Genomic DNA, 21,177 nt, shown 5'->3' on the forward strand with positions numbered 1-21,177 from the left:
TTGTGAGTGGTTGGTACCCCCCAGCCCCCTCCCCAGGGTCAGAAACCAGGACGAGGTCAGCCTGTCTTGGGGGAGGGAGGGCGACCAAGTGATGCTACATTAGATGGGGGTTGGAGCTCTGGGCCCTGACCGCGCCTCGGTTTTCCCGTACAGGGGGTGGTGAGAGGAGGACACGGCCTCTAGCCCGCCCCCGGGATCCCGCGGCCCCGTGCACACCTATGCCGGGCCTCCCGCACCAGTTCTCCCCCGTGGGACGTCCGAAAAGCCGTCCCCTCCCCTTTTGCGCCTGTGTCTCTTTCCCCCATCTCTGTCCAGCGGTGCAGGTCACAGCCAGGCATGTCTGGCGGCTCCCCGAGGATGGGACTTCGTGAGGCCCAGTGAGGAATGCTGAAAAGGTAAAAGAGGTTTATTTTCCTTTCCATCCGATCATGCGCCAGACAGACTGGAGGCCCGGCCGGTGTGCTGAGCCTGGAGCCACAGCGGGGCTGGGCAGGGACGCTCACGGCCCGAGGGACGGGCTCAGCCCTGTCCTAGACTGTGTCCACCTCGCGAAGCTCGTAGTCCAGGATGGTGTCGTGACTCTGGAACTTGAAGTAGCCGTGGAACTTCTTCTTCTGAAGCAGGAGGGGAAACCAGTAGCTGTCATCGGGCCACATGTCAGCGAAGGGGATCTGGTCCAGTTGGAACCACTGGGGGCGCATTTCTGAAGTCAGTGAAAAGGAACTGTCATCGACGGTCAATCCAGATCTTAAACCGACTTTTTGTGAGGAATTACTGAGTTATTCTGTGTGAGGAACTTGACATACTTTCATATTTCATCCTTGTGACTGTATCCCTTATCTCACAGAAGAGTAGGGAGGCTCCGGCGCTGGTGTGTTTCAGCACCTGCCCCTGGGGGAGGGGAGGGCCGCCGTGCCGCTCATCACCCGCCTCCCTCTCGCCCGCCGTGAAGGGACGAGCCCAGAGACTCACCTTCGCTCTCCACTGGTGTCCCGTGGACACTGTCTGTGCAGAAGATGTGCATGTCCATCAGCTCGGGGTCGCCCACGAACTCAAACACGATCTGGCCCACCTTCTGCAGCGCGTCCACGGTCAGACCGCTCTCTTCCTGCAGCTCCCTGTGGGCAGAGGCGGATGGACGCACCCGGACATGAGGTGACAGTTAACGCAAGGCGCCCACGCGGCACCCGAGAATGGTGCTGGGAGGATGGAGGGGCGGGGTGTGTACATGTGGCCAAGGGCTTGGGTTCGGGGACCGCTGTTTAGGGTCAGCCAGACCTCTGTAATTGAGCACCCCGGGTGCACCACGCGGCAGGTCGGGCCTGGCCCAGCTCAGCTGCTCGGAGGTCCCACGGGAGGCCAGTGCTAGAGCCAGGAGGCCCCACCTGTCCTGCTTGGCTCTCCCTAAGGCCGTCACGTGTGCGTGGTGCTCTGCGGGCTGCAGCCCCCGGAACCCGGCCCTGAGCCAGAGTCCTCCTGCCCAGAGAATTCTGCCCTGTCCTGTCCCCGCTCAGAGCTCAGGAGCAGACTGCGGGTTTCTACTGTCTCTTCTCCAGAGAAGGGGCTGTTTTAACTCCTGTTTCACCAAGGAGACAGGCCCCACCCCAGCCAGCTCACCTCAGCCGCGCTTGATGGTAGGGGCTGAGCTTTGGGCCTGTCTCGCTGTGTCCCCGCTTCTCAGGACCCTTTCCCCCAGCTCAACCACCTGTGCTTGTAGGAAGGGGTCAGGGGGCTGATCTCCCCACCTGAGTGCACAAGTGCCGGGCGATTCACGAGAACCGGGACTCCCCCCCTCAATTTAACAATGCTTCCCCAAGCTACATATTCATTGTAGACAATCTAGCAAACACACAGAGACTCCTCACCCGGCAAGAACCCTTGCCACCACTGCAGTTTCCCCTTTGGGTCTTTCTCCTTTGTGCGTCCCTTTTAAGAACTGCTAACGTGCCGCCCGTACCTCGTACCTGTGCTTTTCACACAACACTGCAGAGCCACGTTCTACACTTCAAGGAATTCAACCAGCTTCTCGGCTGTTGTGTATCATAGAATAAAAGACCCACCTTGCTCATCACGAAACCCGCCGTGATGAGCACCCTCGTACACACCGTCCGCCACCAGCCTTTCACCCCACCGGCTGCCCCGCCGCCGTCATCCTGCGTCTCATTCCATCCTTGGCAAGCGCTTTCTGGATGTGCTGCTGTGCTCGGGACTCTGGGGACCCCACCAGCCCTGCACCCGTGAAGCTTAGCACCTGTGTCTCCTGCTAGAGTCTCACTTCTCCACTGCCCTGTATTTATTTTTGTTGCTGTAAAAACATTCTAATTATACCTGACTATTTAGAGTGGTAGCTTAAAAAAAGGTCTTTTTAAGCTTTGATCTCTGAGTTATGTTAAGAACACAACGCATAATTACTTCCTGTTGCCTGTAATGAGGAGTCAGGAAAACCAGTGTTTGTTAAACACGTGTGTTGGGTTAAACGGTCTTATTTAAATGGATGCCTTATTGAGCTTGGAATCTGCCCTAACCTTCCTGTGAGGCCTGGAGAGGAGCTGTATCCATTTGCTGCCATTCAGATGCAGCCCAGGTGATGCTCTGGAAGCTGGAATTTATTCATTGAGATGGTTAATTAAAATTAGACACGACCTAAAAAATGAACGTGTGTTTTCACTTGCGAGGGTGGAAATGGCTCCCCAATTAAATGTAACAGAAGCCTTCTGCAGGGCCCGCCCTACCTCCGGCAGCAGGCTGGCGGGCTCGTCTTTAAGACCATCACCTGCTGATTTAATGTTTTGACTAATTTTGTCTCATCTTCCCGGAGTCCATGGCAGTGTATGAAATGTCAATAACGTCCTCGCAGGCAGAGCTGAGCTCGTTTCGGGCCGGGGTAACCAGGCAGCCAGGGGTGACACTGATGCAGTTTTGCTGACGTGTCTGACTGCATCTCTGGGATGTTCCCCACACGGCGGGGGGCACGGGGGCCCTGCGGTCCGGAGCCCGCGGTGCAGCTCGGGGGCCCGCCGGCCGCACAGCCTTCCAGAGTTCTCTAACACAGTGCTCTCTGGGTGCTGGCCAGAAAGGTGGGCGTGCTCCACGCCCGAAGCTGAAACCTGGCTGTGAAGCACCCTGGGTCCCCAAGTGCCTGCAACTCCCTGCAACCCCCCAGAGGAAGGATGCATCTTCCTCGGTGCTCAGATGGCTTCCCCCCAAGGACGTCCAGCACAGAGGAAGGGACAACCAGTCTCCCGGCCACCTGAGTCTGCTGGCACGTTAACCCAGCTGTTGAAGTGGGGCCCACCCTGGGACCCCAAAGTGCAGTGCACCAGATACCCCCAAGGCTGCCGTGACCTCGCTCGTCAGGGCAGGACAGCCAGGGCCTGGGGCCTAAGGAGCAGCCCCACGCACGTGCACGGAAAGAGGCCAGAGCTTCCCTAGGGGTCTGGGGCCGACGGCTGAGTCATCCCCAAAGTGGGCGAAGCCCTGTTGCTGCTGGAGTCCCAGGGCCCTGGGGTGGGTCTCAGCCTGCGCCCCGTGCATTAGAACCTGCCACCTGTCCCGACCCCCTCTGCAGGGGCTCAACAGTCCTTTGTCGGGGTGGTCCTGATACCTGGCTCCATCCTACACCCAGGCTGGAACCCTGGGGAGAGGCCACGGGGCTCCTGGAGAGAGCTGCCCGGAGCTGACCCACAGGCCCTGGGCGCCAGCGTGGTGCCATGCGGTCACAGGCAGGCTGGTCTACATCAGGCGCGCGGTGTGCGCCCTGGGTGGTGCACTTCTGGCCTCAGTCTCAGGGTAAGGCCAACCCTGCCTAAAGGAAGGTCCGGCCAGAGCATGGAGGCTATTAGTGCCCCGTGGCTGTGGAGAGGATGTCCCCCAGTGGGGCACGCTGCCTGCAGGGGCTGAGTGTGCCCTCAAGGACGCCCGGGTATCAAAACGGAGCTCAGGGCGGCCTGGGAGGAAGCGCCCTCCACAGCCCCACCTGCTGGACGAGGCCTCCGAAGGGCAAAGAATCACGAGGCTCTAAGAGGGTACCTGAGACCTTGATGATGAAGCAGTACGCAGGCCTGAGCGACAACAGAAGGTCAGCGGTTTTAGGACGGCTCTGCGATCCTGGGGAGGTCGGCACAGAGGAGTGAGGTTGGGGGTCACGGGGCCACCGCTCCAGTGCCTTCTGGTGGTGCAGCGAGTGTCTGGAGGGCAGACTGCAGGGCCCAGCACTGTGTCTGCTCGGCTGCACCGACTTTAACGCCAGGGGCCCACGGACGCTGAGCAGATGGCTCAATTTCATCAGTCACTGGGGCAAACACATTAAAACCGCCACGAGGAATCAGCGCACCTGCCGGGATGGCTAAGCTGAAAAGGACAGAAGATGCCAGGTGGCGCTGAGGATTTGGAGGAAGCGGATCTCATACACTGCTGGCGGGACTTTAAATGAGCACAACTGTTTGGCAGTATGTGCTAAGGCGGAACACCTCGAATTCTCGAGGGCAGCATCCACCGGGAAGACCGTATAGGACCGTCCACAGCTACATCACTTGCAGCTCCAACCCGGAAACGGCCCAAAAGCCCACGCCCGGGATGAGCAGGCCGCAGTGTGTTCATAAACCGGACTGGACCACTGCCACGTGCAGACCTAATACCAGGAAGAAGCCACAGCTGCAAGGCTCTTCCTACAGGGTATTTCTGAATGGGCCAAACCGTCAACTGTGACAGAAGTCAGGGTGCAGGCTGCCCCCTGGGGGCAGGGTCCACCCTCCAGTCCCATTTCTTGATCTACGTGCTGGTTAAATGATGGACCCATTTCTTAAAAATTCCCTGATGAAGACTGGCATTTTCCTACATGTACTTTATACTTCAATACAAACTTGACTTGTAAAAGGTCTTCAGTCCTGGCCTCACGACGGACAGAGGGCGTAATTCGGTGTGATCAGAAAGGTGGCGGTTCTGTGAAGGAAGTCCAGAGGTCTACGGAGAAGAGCTGGGGGAGGGGCACCTTCTCCGATGTGAAGGCGGAGGAGGGGTCAGCCAGAGGAGGAGCCAGGAAGAGTGGGTGGGCAATGACAGCTTGGGGTGTCCGGGGGCGGGGGAGGGCAGGGATGGGAGCGAGGGGGCGAAGCCAGACCGCGTGGGGCTCAGTGGATGACACAGGAGGCTGGATTTATCCACACAAGCCTGCGAGGGGCAGGAAGGCAAAGGGGCTGCGGTCTGGAGGCCTGTGTGATCTCGGGCACACTGCTCAACCTCTCTGGGCTTCGGTTCTTCCCATGTGAAAGTGAGTGTGTCAAGGAAGAACTGAGACTGTGTGCGGAAGCTCCCACACACGCTCATCACCAGTTCCCCTGAACAAAGGAAGGAGCCCAGTGACTGGCCAGTCCCTTGGCTAGAAAGAGGAAGCCAGGATTCTTCTCCCCAAGCCACTGCACAGCAGCTTCCCAAATGTCCTAAAAACCACGACTGCAGAGCAGCAGCTAATGTGTACTGAGCACGGACCATGTGCCCGGCCTCGCTCAGTCCCTTATGTTTATTTTCTCACTTAATCTTTACAGCAGTCCTAAGAGGTAGGTACTGTTATTGTCCCCACTTTGCAAATGAAGAAACCAAGGCTCAAGGATTCAGTCTGGCTCCAGGTCGCGTGGCTCTAAGTGGTCAAATCAGGGGCCTGGCTCTCCAGCCCGAATCCTTGTCGCCTGCGGAAGCTGGTTCTGCGGTCAGGCCCGCCCCTCCCTTCACCTCTTGGCTCCATCCTCGATGGTCTCTCCTTCTTGAACTTTGCCTCCGAACCCGTTCCACCGGCCGGCCCCGAAGCCTCGTTTCTTCATGCCCAGGAGGACTCGCTGAGGCTGCAGCACGAGTACCAAGGTGTAGAGCCTCGAGGCACACATGGTGCCCTTGGGTTCTGCAGGGAAGGCAAGGGGTTGGGTCAGCTTGACCTGGGTGTGGACGGAAGCGTGTGTATTGCGGTGGCCAGGGGCCGGGTGGACAGGAAGTGTGCTCTGCAAGGCACGGAGAGGCAACGTCCCAGCTCTGTCACATGTAGCAGGTTTTCTGGGGCAGACAGAGGCCTGGCCCCCAGAACCCAGGGGCATCAGTGCCCAGGCCCTTCGCTTACTGGGCTGATACAGCAGGTCAGATGATGGCCCATCCCTTCCCCTCCCCACTCCTCGGCACAGGGCTGTCCCTGCTCCTGTGTCCAGGACCCGAGCCCGCCGGGCACCAAGAGAACCCTGCAGTTTACCCAGCGGTTCTTGCGTCTGGCTTTTGGCCTTGGCCTTCTCATTACGGGGCCTTCTTCTGGCCTACTGTGTTCTGGTTTCTGCCTCTCTGCAAAAGCAGACTCCCAGATTCCCAAGAAATGCATGGCTCCTGACAGTGGAGAGTCCACCCAGAGAGGCCTGGCTAGTCCCCACTCCTGTGACAGGTTTTCACACTCTGCTCACAACTGTTGCTGCTCTGGGACCTGGTGCTGGAGCCCAAGGGCCTCTCCTGCTCGAATGGGTTTGTGTGGTCCAGAGAAAGACTCGGAGGGTGACGTCCGCCACTGCTGGAGAAATGCTGGAAGAGCAGGACCAAGTTGGCTGTTGATCCATCCCCACCCCAGTCTGGGGCCCACACTGGATGAGATGCAGGATTCAGGACCAGCGGTCCTCCTGGGAGGTTACAGTGTCTGAGAAAAGGGCCCTAGGCTTGGGTCCTGGTGCCGGCGGTAGGTCAGGCAGGAGAGGTGGGTCTCTGTGGTCCAGCCTCCCTTTAGTCTGCGGACTTCGTCATGTCCCCGACCTGTTCGTGTCCAAATCCCTGGCTTCCTAAGGTAACCGGGATGCTGCTGCTGCTGCTGGAACTGTCAGCTGTCAGTGATTAGGCACCGATTATATACTCCCCCCAAATTATCCCCTTTAACAGACCCAACAACTCTGTGAGCTGACACTTATTACTTTTTCCATTTCAGCCAAGGAAACTGAAGCTCAGAGAGGCTACGTTTGACCCCAAATCAAACACCGGAGCCGGTACCCAAACCTGCGTCTACCGCACGTTGAAGTCTAGTTGGCTACAGCTCTTGGTTCTGCCATCTGACGGGTCCCCAGAGAGCCCGCCTAAAGTCAGGGGTCGGGCAGCGCCCCGTGTCAGCCGGGTGGCCTCTCAGTGGGGTCGCCTGTACAACGAGGCCCGCGACTGGAGTTTAAAGACAACGCACAGTCGAGCGCCAGGCTCGGACTCCCGTGTCTGGGGCCTTGTCCGTGCCGGGTCTCCAGCCGCCCCCGCCCACCGGGCGCTCCCCGGCAAGTCACAGGTCCGTCTCCCGTGGCGGCGCTCCCGGTCTCACCCGCTCCCGGACTCACCCGCTCCCGGTCTCTGCACGCGCCTTTCCCACCCGCGCGCCGCTTCCGGGGGCGTGGCCTGGGGCCGGAAGTGAGGCCGGCACTTCCGGTGGCGGCAGCTGGACCGGGTCGGCGTTCATGGCCGGGTGAGCGGGGCGGTCGGTGAGCGGGGCGGTCGGTGAGCGGGGCGGCTGGTGAGCGGGGCGGCTGGTGAGCGGGGCGGCTGGCGCTCAGCCGGCATTTGTGGAGCACCTACTGCATGCCTGCGGGAGGCGGAGTGGCCAGGGGCCTGCCCCAGGTTTCCGGTCCGAAAAGGGGAGCAGAGCCCACCTCTTCCAGGCCCGGAGAGGGTCAGCCCCGAGGAGGTGACTAGGGGAGACCTGCCAGCACGAAGCCGACGGTCGGCGAAGGCTCGCGGGGAGGGGCGGGCGGGCGGAGAGCTGGAGAGAGCTCCGCAGGCCTGAAGCCTGCGTACCAGAGGTGAGAGGCCCACGTGGCTGAATCCAGGCCGTGGGATGGGGCTGGAGGCCCGCTGCCCAGATCAGGTGGGCTCGGGGCGTGTAACTCCGCTTTCCACGCCTCCGCTGACCGGTGGGATTAGTTCTGGCGCCCAGGACCACCCTGTGTCCTCTTTCCTCGAGCCTCTTTACGCCTTTTAAAGGTAGCAGTTCTCACGTTATTGTCTCCAAATCTTGTCACCATGTTTTCATGCTGAAGGAACTTTTGGCTGCTAGCCATGGGGCTAATGGCAGCCTTTTTCATCAGAAGAAAGGACGCAGAGCTTCCTTTGTCGGGTTGTTCTGAGACTTACATGAAGGGAGGTGTGGCTAGCTCGCAGTCAGTAAGATGTTAACAACCCCACTTCCCCTAAGAGGCTTGGAAATTGCGCTTCGTTCACACACAGGGTGAGTTCAGTTTTTTTTAAGAACTGTGACAGGCCAGTCAGACCCTGTACTAGCCGCCAAAGCCATGGAACTAAGCAAGGGAAGGACCTGTCCTCACGGGGTTTTCTCAGAGTTTCTCAAAGCCCAGTGGAAATTTCTATCCGCTGGGAAAGAATGTTACTTTCATTAATTTTATCAGCATTTTTAACCAGTCTTGGGAAAACTTTGGTTGACACAAACAAGGTGACTACCATTAACGTTTGAGTTTTCAGGAGGGAAAAAAACACCTTTGGGCTGAAGGGGAGAGGCCTGCTGGAGGAGCTTGCTCCGGCTGCCATAAGCCAGCACCCAGGACGGGCGACTTACAGAGCAGAAGTTTCTGGCTCGGTGTCTGGAGGCTGGAAATCTGAAATCACGGTGTCAGCAGGGTTGCTTCCTGGGACATCTCGACTTGTAGACGTCCATCTTCTCCCTGTGTCTTCATGTGGTTTTCGCTGTGTGTGTGTGTGTCTGTGTCCTAACTTCTTACAAGGACACCAGTCATATGGGATTAGAGCCCACCCATGTGACCTCATTTTACCTGAATTACCTCATTTAAAGACCAGCCACCTCTTGAGGTGCTGGGGGGTGGGACTTGACCGTAGAGACTTCGGGGGGCTACGGTTCAGCCCGTAACACCTTCTTTCCGGCTGTGGGGCCTCGTCAAGCCACCTCTCCCTCTTGGGCCGCACTGTCGCATCTCTGAAAACGTGCGGATTGAGCCTGTGAGCTCCTGACCTGCTGGTCTTTGCAATGCCAACCTGCTTGCTCCCTTTTCCTCACCAGGTCCTCGAAGCTGGTGTGGGCTTCCTTTCAGCGTCAAAGGTTCCACACCGGTGGGAGTTGCTTCAAGGGCCGGACGGGCGCTGAGCACCTGTGGCTGATGCGGCATTTGAGGGACCCGTTTGTGAAGGCTGCGAAGGTGGAGAGTTACAGGTGTCGAAGTGCCTTCAAGCTCCTGGAGGTGAACGAGAGGCACCGGATTCTGCGGCCCGGCCTCCGGGTGTTAGACTGCGGCGCCGCTCCTGGCGCGTGGAGCCAGGTGGCTGTGCAGAGTGTCAACGCCGCAGGCACAGGTGGGGCCTCCCGACCACCGTGGTTTAGACGCAGGCGCTGCCCTCTGCCAGGGGATGCGGAGCAGCTGAGCCGCCCCGTGAGGGCACATGCTTCTGCGTGGTGGTTTAGGAGGGATGATGCAACACTGACATTTTCAGAATGAGAGACAGGGTAGAAAGGGATGATGAAAATGAAAGTCACCTCAAATCACACCGCAGTGGTGTGTAGACTAATATATTGGTGTACATCCCGTACCTTTGTTGCTGATTTGGAGCCTCAACAGAGATATATATATATATATATATTTTGGCTGACTGATATATTGATGTCTTTCCATGACAGTACAACTGAGTCAACCTCAGGGGTTTCCAGGTCCTGGTCCTTGAAGCCCCGGGTTTCCTGGAGGTGCTCCTGGGGCTGCCCGGGGGGGCCCTCGTGGCTCTGGATTCCCCACTTCGGCTCAACTTGAGGGCCTTAGCTTTTATCTGTTTTACATTTAGGGGTTTTGACTAAGATCGTCTATATAAAAAAGTTTCCTCTCACTAATAGATCAACTAACTATGCAGGGCAGGAAACTATGCCATCCTTCGAAACAGCTGCGTGGTATTCCAGATAACGGTCGTACTGTTGGTGTTTACAGTCTCCCCATCCTGGGCACCAAGGTTGCTTTTGGGTGTGCAGTGCTGTGGTAACGATCCTTACCACTTGTGTTTCCTGCTGTGAAGTCTGAGGGCGCCACATGCACTGGCGGTTATGACACGTGTGAAGTTCACAAAGATCTCTCCCAGACACCTTAAAAACAGTTAAAAAAATTTCTTTTGAGCTTAGTATTTATCAGCTAAGTGAAAATGAGTCAGAAACTTCGTTCCTTTTCCCACCACTGAGTCTCTCCACAGACTTCCTAACAAGTGATTTTAGTGGTTCCTGTCCCCCTAATTTCTCTTCAGTAGAAGCAGGAAAATGCCAAAGTTTAACTTGTAGGAAGAGGTGGCAGAAGCAAAGAGTGTGTGGATCAAATGGTTTGGTTCTTTTACTCCCAGAAGTTGCAAAAATGGAACCAAAGCCATTTGCCTTTAGAGGACACTTCCTGGGGCTGTAGTATGTGGGACGTTAAAGGAGACACCAGAAGTGTATAAAATGGAACAAGAGTTGTCCCACTAGCCAGGGCTGAAAATGGAGAGCTTTTGCCTTTGAAAAATGAGGTATCCTGCAGAATACCTGGACTTCCAATCTTTAGATCGAGATAAAACGCCCTGCCCCCTCACCCGTGGAGCAGGTTTTTTACCAAGCCGAGTGAGCTACAAAAGAGTCTGTTCCCTTCATGTATCTAGCCTGTATCTACCCTGGCATGTAGGGAGCCTGGCGTGTAGGGGTGGTGCAGGGAGGGACCCCCAGGGCTTGTGAAGAGGGGAGCTTGGAACGGGAAGGGAAGGGAAGGGAGGTGGAGCCTGGGGGCAGCGGCTGTGCGGGCAGGAAATCTTGTTTCAGGTGAGGTGAAACAATAACATCTTTTTCTTTCACCACTGGCATCACTCAAATATGGGCAGGGTATCAAGTTTTTTTACCTTACTTTGCATTTGTCCATTTCCCCCCTCTCGGCTCGTTTCTGCTAGTTTCTGCATTGAAAGAAATTGGATTACCTGCAGAATGGATTTGTTGATTTAATCCAGAGGCACTTTGTATACTGGTGTGTCATTTTCTGTTTCAGTTTGTCAAAAAGAGCACTCAGAGATAAAAGCCCTTTCATGGACCGCAAAGCTCAGGGAGTGCAATGAAATCAGAGACGGTGTCAGGGCCCAGGGTGTGGCCCCAGGTCTGCCTGTCCCCTGGGACAGTCACTTTTCCTCTCTGGGCCTCAGTTTCCTCAGAGGAAACCACTCCCCACCACGTGTTTTTGTAGGATGTACAGAAAGTGGGGAAAGGCTTGTGTCCACATATTTGCACATTAGCTCTTTTCCTCGGTCCTGACTTTTTATTTCTATTTTATTATTTTGTTGCATTTATTGTTTGTGGGAAGATTCAGGGTGTAAATAAGCACAGTCACCGTTTCTTCCTTAGATCCCAGTGCTCCTGTTGGCTCTGTGCTTGGGGTAGATCTCCTTCACGTGTCCCCCCTGGAAGGAGCAACTTTTCTGTGCCCTGCCGATGTGACTGACCCAAGAACCTTCCAGAGAATCCGAGAACTGCTTCCTGCTGGGAGAGCAGATGTGATTCTGAGTGACATGGCACCCAACGCCACAGGGATCCGGGGCCTCGACCACGATAGGCTCATCGCCTTGTGCTTGTCCCTTCTGGACATGGCTCCAGAAGTCCTGCACCCTGGGGGAACATTCCTGTGTAAAACCTGGCCTGGAAGTCAAAGCCATCGGTTACAGAAGAGACTGACAGAGGAATTCCAGAAAACAAGGACTGTAAAACCTGAAGCCAGCAGGAAAGAATCATCAGAGGTGTACCTGTTGGCCACACAGTACCGAAGAGGGAAGGGGGAAGGTCTGTGAAGGAATGAGAGTTTCTTTTGCTGTTTCTGGTTCTTTTTCACTGCAAATGTAGCTTGAGCCCTTTCCTGAAGTGTGGCTGGGGAGATCCGAGCTTGATCTGGGATGCAGCGGGCAGGACAAATGGGGGACCTTTTTTTAAGCCCAAAAGATATGACAAAACTATATTCTGTGTCCAAGACATATGATAAAAAAGTCTCTATAACATGATTCGTGAAGAGGAAGAGATAGGCAAAGATTAAAGGATGAGAAGGCAGACTGAGGGAAGGATAAAAACACTGGCAGTCGGGCTTCCCTGGTGGTGCAGTGGTTGAGAGTCCGCCTGCCGATGCAGGGGACACGGGTTCATGCCCCGGTCCGGGAAGATACCACATGCAGTTCTTTTTCACTGCAAATGTAGCTTGAGCCCTTTCCTGAAGTGTGGCTGGGGAGATCCGAGCTTGATCTGGGATGCAGCGGGCAGGACAAATGGGGGACCTTTTTTTAAGCCCAAAAGATATGACAAAACTATATTCTGTGTCCAAGACATATGATAAAAAAGTCTCTATAACATGATTTGTGAAGAGGAAGAGATAGGCAAAGATTAAAGGATGAGAAGGCAGACTGAGGGAAGGATAAAAACAGGGGCAGTCGGGCTTCCCTGGTGGCGCAGTGGTTGAGAGTCCGCCTGCCGATGCAGGGGACACGGGTTCATGCCCTGGTCCGGGAAGATCCCACATGCCGCGGAGCGGCTGGGCCCGTGAGCCATGGCCGCTGAGCCTGCGTGTCCGGAGCCTGTGCTCCGCAACGGGAGAGGCCACGACAGTGAGAGGCCCGCGTACCGCAAAAAAACCCAAAACAAACAAACAAAAAACACTGGGAGGCAGAGAAACATACACACGGACACCTTTATGTAACTCTCTTCATACCCATGTTAGTATGTTACAGAGAAACAGGCTTCCACCCTTGCTCCAAAACAACCCACAGGTTTCCAGGTGTTATTTTGGGTTTACCGTGTAATGTAGAAAAAGTCTGAAGTTTCAGTCTGGGGATTTGTGTCCATCTCTCTGGTGAATGATCTGGAAATACATCCATTCTTCAAGCAGTGAGAGTTCTCAGAACAATCGGGGAAGACGCTTGGTATGAATTATGCATGGGGTGGGTGTGCTCTGTTTTTCACTGGGATTGTTGCTGTCATACTCCGGCCTCCAAAGACTTCCAGGTAAGTGCCAGAGCAAGCGGAGAAGTGTGTGCGTTTGTTTCCTTTTACTCTTCCGGAAACTCGATGCAACTTTACAAAACAATACAGGCCGTATTATTTTATGGAATTCCATGCTTTTAAGTTCATCTTTTGAAAAATTCTTCAAAACCATTTCCTGGAGGTATGCTCATTTCTTAAGAAGAGTTTATTGATTGTAATGATGATTAAATGTGTAGACCGAAAAAAGAACGCACCACCTAAAAGTTGAGAGTTATGTTTTATTTGGTGGACAAAACTGAGGACTTAAGCCCGGACACAGCATCTCAGATAACTCTGAGAGATTGCTCCGAAGCGGCAAGGGGGGAGCCAGGATCTATAGAAGTTTTAGCAGCAAAGACCAGGTAGTTGGAATATCAAATGATCGCTGTTAACAAAAGAAAAGCAAGACATCTCAAGTTAAGGAATTTAGTGCTTTTCTACGTTTGGGAAGATCCCAGAGTCGGGGGTCACTGAAATCATTTCTTTGATGTGCACCTCAGCTTTCTGGGGCCAGCGTCCTACGTTTTCTCTTCCTGAGTTTCTTCGGTGTGCCGTTGGGGTGGCGGGGCGGTGAGGTGGTGGCTGCAGTGTATGACCGCGGCCATGCTGTTTCCATCCCGAGTTCCCTGGTCTCACCATCGGGGGTGGCTGTAGTGGCTGGTGACCGGAACGTCTTTTATTTACTGATACGGCAGGCATCAGTTTTAGTTCACAAATCCGAAGGATCGCTGGGGGAAAGAATAGATACCCAGGAATCTCCATAGGGTCCTAGAGTAGTCCAGATCACTGAAGTAGGCTGCAGGCCCGACTTTTAAAATTTTGTTTTATTTGCGCTCGCAGCACGCTAATGTAGCCCAGAGAGCCTCCTGTCCTGCTTGCACCTCCCCATCCCGTTTCTTTCCGGCCACAAAACCTTGTGTTTTATTTTCTGGAAGGGAATTCGGTGCAGACCCTCGGACGCTTAGCAGGGGGAGGGGAGGAGGAGGGGCCGGTGAGACCCGTTAGAGGACGCAGGTTGCTGTGCTTCCAGGAGGGATCTGCTGGCTGTGGGCTGACCTCGCCCCGCTTTGCCCTTGCACCCTGGAGAACTGGGACCCAGACGACGGCATCGCGCCCCGACAGCTCACACACAGGGCGCTGGGAGGGTAGCTTAGTAGACCGGTTTTTCGCGTGGTTTTAGAGGGCCAGGGGAAAGTAAAAAAGGCATTCATTCAGGCAAATACTGTAGTGGCAAAATCTGCGGACTAGTCCGGCGGGCTGGGAAGTTTGGCCCTGCGAGGCCACCGTTGGCCGGTGCTGTTCCCCACAATACAGTGCGAGGCAGCCGCCCAGTGGAAGCCTGACCCGTAGAGGCCTGGGCCACGAGGGTAGTCCCACGGGCTGGCCTTTGGTTCCCAGTCTTCTCCGAGAGGGGTCTCCTGCGGGTGGGTGGCTATGGGGGCGAACACGAAGGCCCCAGGACCCGTCGGTGCGCGGGCCCGGAGTTTTACGGCTTGCCCCGCCCAGGTCTCGCGATAGCGCAGGCGTACGTCTCGCGATACGCGGGCGTAAAAGAGGGAGATCTGAGCAGCGGCGACGGCAGCGCGGAGGCAGAGGCGTCTAGGTGAGCGGCCGGGGTCCCGGGAGTGTTACCGGGCTGGGCTTGGGGGCGGGTGCTGAGCCGAATCGGCGGGGTTCGGGCGAAGAAGAGGCTGGGGCAGCCCGCCGGGTCTGGGTGCGGGCGCCGCCCCCTGCCCTGGGGCTCTGAGACGGCGCCCCCTCGGCGTCCCCCCTTCCCTCTTAGACCCCGGCTGTTACCGGCGCGTCCACTGTCTGTCCGCGTGGTCACCGGGGCCGGGGTCCCTGCCGGCGCGCCCCTCCGCTCCGTGCTTTGTCCTCCGAGCCTGGGCGCGTCCCGTGCAGCCCCCCAAGGCTTCCTCTCCGAGAGGAGCAAATGGAAATGGGCAGGGTTCGGGGGGCGAGCGAGGGCCGGGGCGGAGGCGGCCACGGAGGAGAGGTGCTTCACCTCCCGGTCTCCGGGAAGAAGGCGCACCCCCCACCCTGCGCCGCCCCCAGACGGCCCAGTGCAGAGAGAGGAGCCCTTCCCCCAGTCCCGCCCTTTCGAGTTTACAGCACTGTCGCCCGCATGTCTTCACTTGAGCAGCGTGGGAGTTGCCTAAGTTAGGAGAAAGCAGACAAACGGGTGGTGAACTTAGGCCAGCGCAGGTGCCCGTGGCGGTGTGAAGTGGTGTTGCCGGGTGGGGCGCAAGTGCCCGTGGCGGTGTGAAGTGGTGTTGCCGGGTGGGGAGCATCCTCGCAATTTCTGTAGGTGCCCTCGGGTGTCCTTTTGCCAAGGAGGGCAGTCGAGAGGCAGTGTGCTCTGACTCCCAGCTCAGGGGTTCCGTTGAGAGCAGTTTACGTTCAGCGACTAGACTTCTGGAAGTGAGTGTCTTTGATAGGATGGAGTTTGAGCTTTCACCTTATCGCTTGCCTTATGGAGTGGTTTAGCTCCAGGCAGGTGAAAATGGACGTGTGCTTTTCATTCTTTTGTATTAAGTGTATCAGCTCTTGAGAAGAGGGTGTATTGCCTAAATTTCCCATCATGGGATGGAAAGTATGGTCCTGGTCAAACGGGAGGATTTGCCTTCCAGAGCAGAGCGCTGCTGCCTGTCTCCACGTGGGCCTGTCTCTCAGGGAGGCTCACAGCACTGTGAGTGCCCCTCCCCGGTCTGTCTTCTAGCCCATTTTCCATTTGTAGTACGAAGGGCAGGTAGAACAGCTGTGTTGTGCAGCGGTGGAAACGATGGCCTACAGAAGACAAGGGCTCTTCGTGCCCAAGGCCAAGTTTCTTGTTAAGTGTGAAATGCAGAATCAAACCAAGATTCTTCACCTTTTTTGGGGGCGGGTGGGTTGGGGGCAGGTGTCTTCAGTCTCATACTTAGGGGAAATCAGTGAGAGCTGGCTGCTGTCCTCAGGGGAACACAGTATGCACCTGTAGGAATTCACACCTTTTGGCTGTTAACTCTGCCTAGGACACTTCCACACCTTCTGACTAGTAGACGGCCTGGTGTGAGGCTGGAATCAGCGCAGGGCTGGGGATGCGTGTTCTTTGCTGCTGCGTGTCCTTGGCCCTTCACACATTGGCCTGTGGAGTGCCCTCGACCTTTAGAGCCAGACAGACCCAGGTTCCAATCTAAGTTCTGTAACTTTTGGAGCCTCGTTTTCTGTCATCTCTAAAGGATGTGGAAGAAGGTTTCATCCGTCTGCCCACTGTGATGATTGCTGTGTCGTATGTTAAATTACAAGCCAAGTGATAGACTCAGTGGCAGTAGCTGTGCCATCTGCCATTCGGAGACTTCTTTTGGGCCCTTATAATCCTCACGACTTTGAAAAGTGGGATCCTCAGTTTACAGATGAGGAGACAGGTTCAGGAAGTCCTGGTGCCCAGTGAATGTCAGGTACCTTTCTGTGTGGTGCCTGTGGCTGAAATAGTAGTGACACTTACTAACGTCTTTGTTAACCTGTAAATAGCGTTGCTGTGGTTGTCATCCTTACTGCCACTATGGTGTGCTTTGTTTCTGATTCCCAGAAGCTAGGCTTTTTGTGATTGCTTATGTGGGAGATGTGCCACCTGATTGTCGAACGCCTTATCTTGGGAGCCGTCTGTCTGTCCTCCTGGTGTGCAGGTCAGCACTCTGACGGTCAGCAGCTTGGTGGCATGTTGTACTTTTATGCCTCCGTTTCTTCTCTGAGAAATTGGCAGTGTGGGCTCCCAGTTAACTCCAAAGAATGTGGTTACGGACACTGGAATATTATAAGGGCTCTGAGAGAGCATTAGGGGAGTGGGACTGCCCGAAGGTCCCCCTGACCGGGCAGCTGGCAGAGCTGATGGCTTATGAAAAGCCTCCCTGTGACCCTTCCCTTGTTTTCCTCCAGAAGGGAAGTGGCCATGGAAGACCTGGGGGAAAACACCACCGTCCTATCCACCCTGAGGTCTTTGAACAATTTCATTTCTCAGCGAGTGGAGGGGGGATCTGGACTGGATGTTTCCACCTCTGCCCAAGGTTCTCTGCAGATGCAGTACCAGCAAAGCATGCAGGTGAGTGGTATGTGTTGGGATAGGGGCCTCTAGGTAAAGACACCTGCTCTTAGGTGGGGCTGGTTCAAGTTCCAGGTGGTGCAGGAGAGCGGTTTGTGTTAGGATAAGGGCCTCTACATAACAGACTTTCCCTTAGGTAGGGCTGATTCAACCCCCATATAGTTGAGGCAGGTGTGCGCTTTCTCAGCCTAGAGGCCAGCTGGCCATCTCCCACATCTCCAACGTGGATAGTCCTAGTTTTGGAGGATAGCCAGAGGTCATGGTCTGGCCCTGAGCTGTCCTGGCTCAAAAGACTGAGATAACAGCACCCCCAGAGTGGGTCAGCGTGGTGCTGACACCCACGAGCTCGCAGACACTAGAGGTAGGATTGGAAAGCCAGTTTATTCATTTAATCGAGGGAAACAATCCCAAACTGCCTGGGCACATGACCACTGGAATTGTGTAGCCAGCTGCTGGCTCCCTTGGTGGTGTAACACACGGGAGGGCTGTGTTTTAAGCACAGGTTCTTGGTCAGCCTGGCAGGAAAGGCAGGGCAGTGTGAAGGATTGGGCATATGACAGCCTCAGACTATGGGGGCCATTTGCACATCTTGGCTTCAGTCTGCCATGGGGTGATTTTTATAGTTTCACTTTGCTCATAGTCTTATTTCACTTTATTCCAAGTTCTCGGCAATGCTCACTGTGGACACAGTTGTAAAGGCTCAGGTCTCCTGAAGGACTTCAGGTTCTGAAGAGTCGTGGGGTCAGTGGTAGCTGGGGCAGGGATCACTGGATCCACATAGGGGGGGAATGTGGGGTCTGAGCCATGTCCAGGCCCCTGCCACTGTCAGGGCTGCATCAGGTGATCTCTGGCTTCTCTGCTTGCATTCCTTCTCTCTTGTCAGCCTTGCCTGTGTTGCTGCAGCCTTTCTGCCATAATGTCCTGTGTCAGACGAGCCAGTGGTTTCCTGTTGCTCTGGGAGCCCTGATGAGTCCATGCCACATTTGCTGAAACGGGTGCTGTGTTTGTATGCATTCGTTTGCTGAATAGTTGAATCACTTAGTGTGTTTGTTAGTGGGCTAAGGTGCTCACTGCCCCTTTTCGGCAAGGACTGTTCTTTACCCTGAAATTAGGTCATTTATGTTTGTTTTTTGTTGTTAAAACACCTTGTTTTGAAATGGTGGTGGTGACAGATTATAGGGTGTTTTTTGTTTTTGATCCTTGCTCACTGGCAGAATATGAAGTTGGCATCTTTGGTCTAAGAAAGTTATAATTTTATTGATGGAGATGTCTGGGAACTTTCAGCCTGTTGGAACTATAGAGTCTAGAATTTCCAGGGTCCCTTGTTCTCACTCACCTATGACCTGAAAGGCTTCCCCGGTTGGGAGATCAGTAAATGAGAGCTGTAGCCGGAGTGAGCTGGTTAGAGAGCCATGTGGCACCGGACCTGCCTAGGAGCCCTGACCTTGGACCTGTCCTGTCTCAGGACTTCAGTCAGTGTTCTGTCTCTTTCCTACCATGCCTGGCGGGTGAGGGAATAGCAAGTGAGGGAACAGAGCAGCTGCAGGTCTGGGGAGTCTGGAGGCAGAGAGCAGTGTCTCGCCTACTAGTCCCCTCCCCTGCTTTATTTTAAGGTTCCTCTTTCTGTGTGCAGGTGTTCATAGTCTGCTGTGCTACGTGTCAGTATTGGCTTAAATATAAAAATATGTTCAGTGACTTTCCTTAAGGTATAGTCAGTGTTCCAGGAAGATGTGGCCAATGGATGTGTGTCTCCGGGACTTCCGTGTGGTACCCACACCCTCGGAGCTGGGGTCCCAGCATCCTCTGAAGAAGCTGGGCCCTAGCTGCAGACTCAGAGTGAGACTAGGAAGACTGAGTTTGATGGAGGGTAGAGTTAGGAACTCCCAAATGTCAACAGGTGGGAATTGAAATGAGAGAAATATCAGAGGGGTAAAGAAAGTGTGGACTGTGGCCTCCAAAGCACGTGGGGAAAGGGTGGAGAAAATGTCCTTTCTCTGGCCTGGGATATCTCACACTCGGCACTGTTGACATTTTGGGCTGAATAAGTTTTTGTTTTGCAGGACATTCCTGTGCATCGTGGGATGTTTAGCAACATCCCTGGCTTCTCCCCACTACATGCCAGGAGCAAACACAGAGTGTCGCCCCTTCTTGTGACCATCAGTTGTGTCCCCAGACAGTGCCACATGTCCCTGATTGAAATGAGAACCACTTTCTGTAGCCCAGAGCATCTTGAACTTTAACGTGCGTATGAATCACCTGAAGAAATGTTTAAAAGGAAGGTTCCAATTGGGTATCTGTGCGGTGTGGCCCGAGACTCTGCATTTCTGTTAAGTGCCCAGGAGATGCTGTGTTGCTGGACTGCAGGCCGTTCTTGGAGGGGTTGGGCTCTAGCCCCCTGAAGACAAGGCCCTTGCAGTCGGTGATTTGGTGGTACTGTTGGCTGTGTCTTCCGAGGCCCTTCAGAGCTTCAGTTCCACCTTATTTACCTACCCTCTGGGGGACGCAGACTCTGAGATGGGCCCCAAACTGCTGGCCCCTGGTGGACTGGAGTTTCTCCCACTTAATCGAACACTAACTAGGTGTTGTGGCCCCGCAGTTCTGCAGATAGAATTAATAGCTCCAATCAGTGGACCTTAAGGTAGGGAGAGTACCTGGGTGGGCCTGACCCAATCAGGTGAGTCTTTAAAATCTGGGTCCAGAGATCAGACAGAGAAGTCAGAGATGCAGAGCAGGAAAGGGATTCCACACGTGTGAGATTCTCCCTCGTTGGCTTTGGAGGTGGAGAGGGCCATGTGGCAGCCTCTAGGAGCTGACAGCAGCCTGGGCCTTCCAGCCAGCAAGGAAATAGGAGCGTGGAAGAGGCTCCTGAGCTACAGGGGAGAGCACAGCTTGCCGACTGCATGGATTTTAGATGTTGAGACCCTGATCGGAGAACCTGGCTCTGTGTGCCCGGCCTTCTGACCCATGAAACCGACAGCCAGCATAGGGGCGTTTAAGCTGCTGCGTTGGTGGTAGTTTGTTACACGGCATAGGAAACAAGCCCTCACACTGTCATCTGAAAACGCACCTTCCTCTTTTGTCCTTTGTCACCTTCTCTTGTCTTGCTGCCTCCCTGCACTCCTTTCCCACCTGCGGGCCCGGTGTTCCTTCCTCCCCAGGGCTGAGCGAGGGCCTTGCAGGGAGCAGGTGCTCTGTGAGGGAGTGTTGAGTGAGCCCCTCGCCTGGCTGACGCAGCTACTGAGGACCTGTCTTTCCTTTGCACGTGACCCGGTCAGCTGGAGGAGCGGGCAGAGCAGATCCGTTCCAGGTCCCACCTCATCCAGGTGGAGCGGGAGAAGACGCAGATGGAGCTGAGTCACAAGAGGGCCCGCGTGGAACTGGAGCGGGCAGCCAGCGCCAGTGCCAGGAGCTACGAGGTGGGCTCTGGTGGGGCCCCCCAGAGCAAGGGGGCGGTGCGTGTACCTGCCAGACCGCGGGGAGCAAGAGCCCAGCCAGCGGCCCAGGTGCTCTCCTCAGGTGTCCAGGGCCTGCCTTCTTAGGCCACCTGAGGAAGTGGGTCGGGCCTCAGGTGTGCTCTGTGTCCCCGAGGAGGGCAGCACGAAGGTACGGCTGCCCTGCCACGTCTGCCCAGTGAGGTGCTGGTGGGCATTCGTCTCTGCTGGCTGCCTCGTTGCCCTGTCTTCTCTGTGAGAATTGGGATGGAGGTCTGGCACAAATGCCAGGTGGCCTGGGGGTTACAGGCCTCGAAAGTCACCGGCTTGCGTAAGAGTCTCAGGTCCAGGCTGGGCCTTGTGCAAATGGTTATAAGGCCTCAGCGCCAAGAACCCCGGTCTCGGGGGCTGCTTCAGGTTGCCCTTGCCTTACCCAGGGCAGGCTGTTACCCAGAGGAGATGCTGGGTTTTTACTCAGTGTGTAAACTCCACGCTTCCTCTGCTTTGAGTAACGGCACTTGGCCAGGGTTTTTCAGTAAGTGCCGACGAGTCGTGGAAATGCCGCCAAGGTTCAGGCAGAGCGTTGCACCAGAAAGTCTCTGGCCTCTGGGCTTTCTGTGAGGATGGATATCTGGCCCCATTCTCGCCTTACGTGGCATATT

The 21,177-nt window shown here is 55.4% G+C and overlaps 3 protein-coding genes across 6 annotated transcripts in view; 2 read left to right on the forward strand and 1 right to left on the reverse strand.

The window, feature by feature from the left end:
• Positions 1–388: 388 nt before the first annotated feature.
• NUDT1 (nudix hydrolase 1) lies at positions 389–7,416 on the reverse strand. 2 transcript variants are annotated; one of them, XM_024763560.1, is made up of 4 exons: positions 7,335–7,416; positions 5,728–5,893; positions 973–1,118; positions 389–703 (listed from the first exon to the last, which is right to left on the reverse strand). In XM_024763560.1, the coding sequence occupies exons 2-4, from the start codon at positions 5,877–5,879 to the stop codon at positions 531–533; spliced, it is 471 nt and encodes a 156-aa protein (XP_024619328.1). In that variant the 5' UTR covers positions 5,880–5,893; positions 7,335–7,416; the 3' UTR covers positions 389–530. The 2 variants fall into 2 exon arrangements, with proteins under 2 accessions (XP_024619328.1, XP_024619329.1); XM_024763561.1 differs by having other exon boundaries at positions 7,319–7,340.
• A 1-nt stretch (position 7,417) lies between these two features.
• Positions 7,418–13,880, forward strand: MRM2 (mitochondrial rRNA methyltransferase 2). 2 transcript variants are annotated; one of them, XR_003005735.1, is made up of 4 exons: positions 7,418–7,459; positions 9,023–9,312; positions 11,351–11,874; positions 12,220–13,879. XR_003005735.1 is itself a non-coding variant. In XM_024763559.1 (4 exons), exons 1-3 carry the CDS (start codon positions 7,452–7,454, stop codon positions 11,788–11,790), a joined length of 738 nt encoding a protein of 245 aa, XP_024619327.1. In that variant the 5' UTR covers positions 7,418–7,451; the 3' UTR covers positions 11,791–11,820; positions 12,166–13,880. The 2 variants fall into 2 exon arrangements, 1 of the variants encoding a protein (XP_024619327.1); XM_024763559.1 differs by having other exon boundaries at positions 11,351–11,820; positions 12,166–13,880.
• Positions 13,881–14,078: 198 nt separating this feature from the next.
• MAD1L1 (mitotic arrest deficient 1 like 1) overlaps positions 14,079–21,177 on the forward strand; it is a 314,409-nt gene continuing 307,310 nt past the window's right edge. Inside the window, exons 1-3 of one of the 2 annotated variants that reach the window (XM_024763473.1) lie at positions 14,079–14,609; positions 16,922–17,084; positions 20,360–20,500. In XM_024763473.1, coding sequence (XP_024619241.1) covers positions 16,935–17,084; positions 20,360–20,500 — 291 coding nt within the window. In that variant the 5' untranslated portion in view covers positions 14,079–14,609; positions 16,922–16,934. Of the gene's footprint in view, positions 14,610–16,902; positions 17,085–20,359; positions 20,501–21,177 lie in introns of those variants that run through there. The other variant, XM_024763472.1, reaches the window with a different exon arrangement.

This window comes from Neophocaena asiaeorientalis, unplaced genomic scaffold (genome assembly GCF_003031525.2).
Source record: "Neophocaena asiaeorientalis asiaeorientalis breed wild unplaced genomic scaffold, Neophocaena_asiaeorientalis_V1.1 scaffold223, whole genome shotgun sequence".
In the NCBI taxonomy this organism is placed as follows: Eukaryota; Metazoa; Chordata; class Mammalia; order Artiodactyla; family Phocoenidae; genus Neophocaena; species Neophocaena asiaeorientalis.

Excerpts from the sequence above, each read along its gene's own strand:
- MRM2 (XM_024763559.1), top strand. Across the intron at positions 9,313-11,350 it reads TGTCAACGCCGCAGGCACAG|ATCCCAGTGCTCCTGTTGGC; the intron begins GTGGGGCCTCCC and ends TTTCTTCCTTAG.
- NUDT1 (XM_024763560.1), bottom strand. The coding sequence starts at position 5,879 with ATGTGTGCCTCGAGGCTCTACACCTTGGTACTCGTGCTGCAGCCTCAG. Across the intron at positions 1,119-5,727 it reads ATCGAGGATGGAGCCAAGAG|GGAGCTGCAGGAAGAGAGCG; the intron begins GTGAAGGGAGGG and ends CTCTGCCCACAG. Across the intron at positions 704-972 it reads GACACCAGTGGAGAGCGAAG|AAATGCGCCCCCAGTGGTTC; the intron begins GTGAGTCTCTGG and ends CACTGACTTCAG.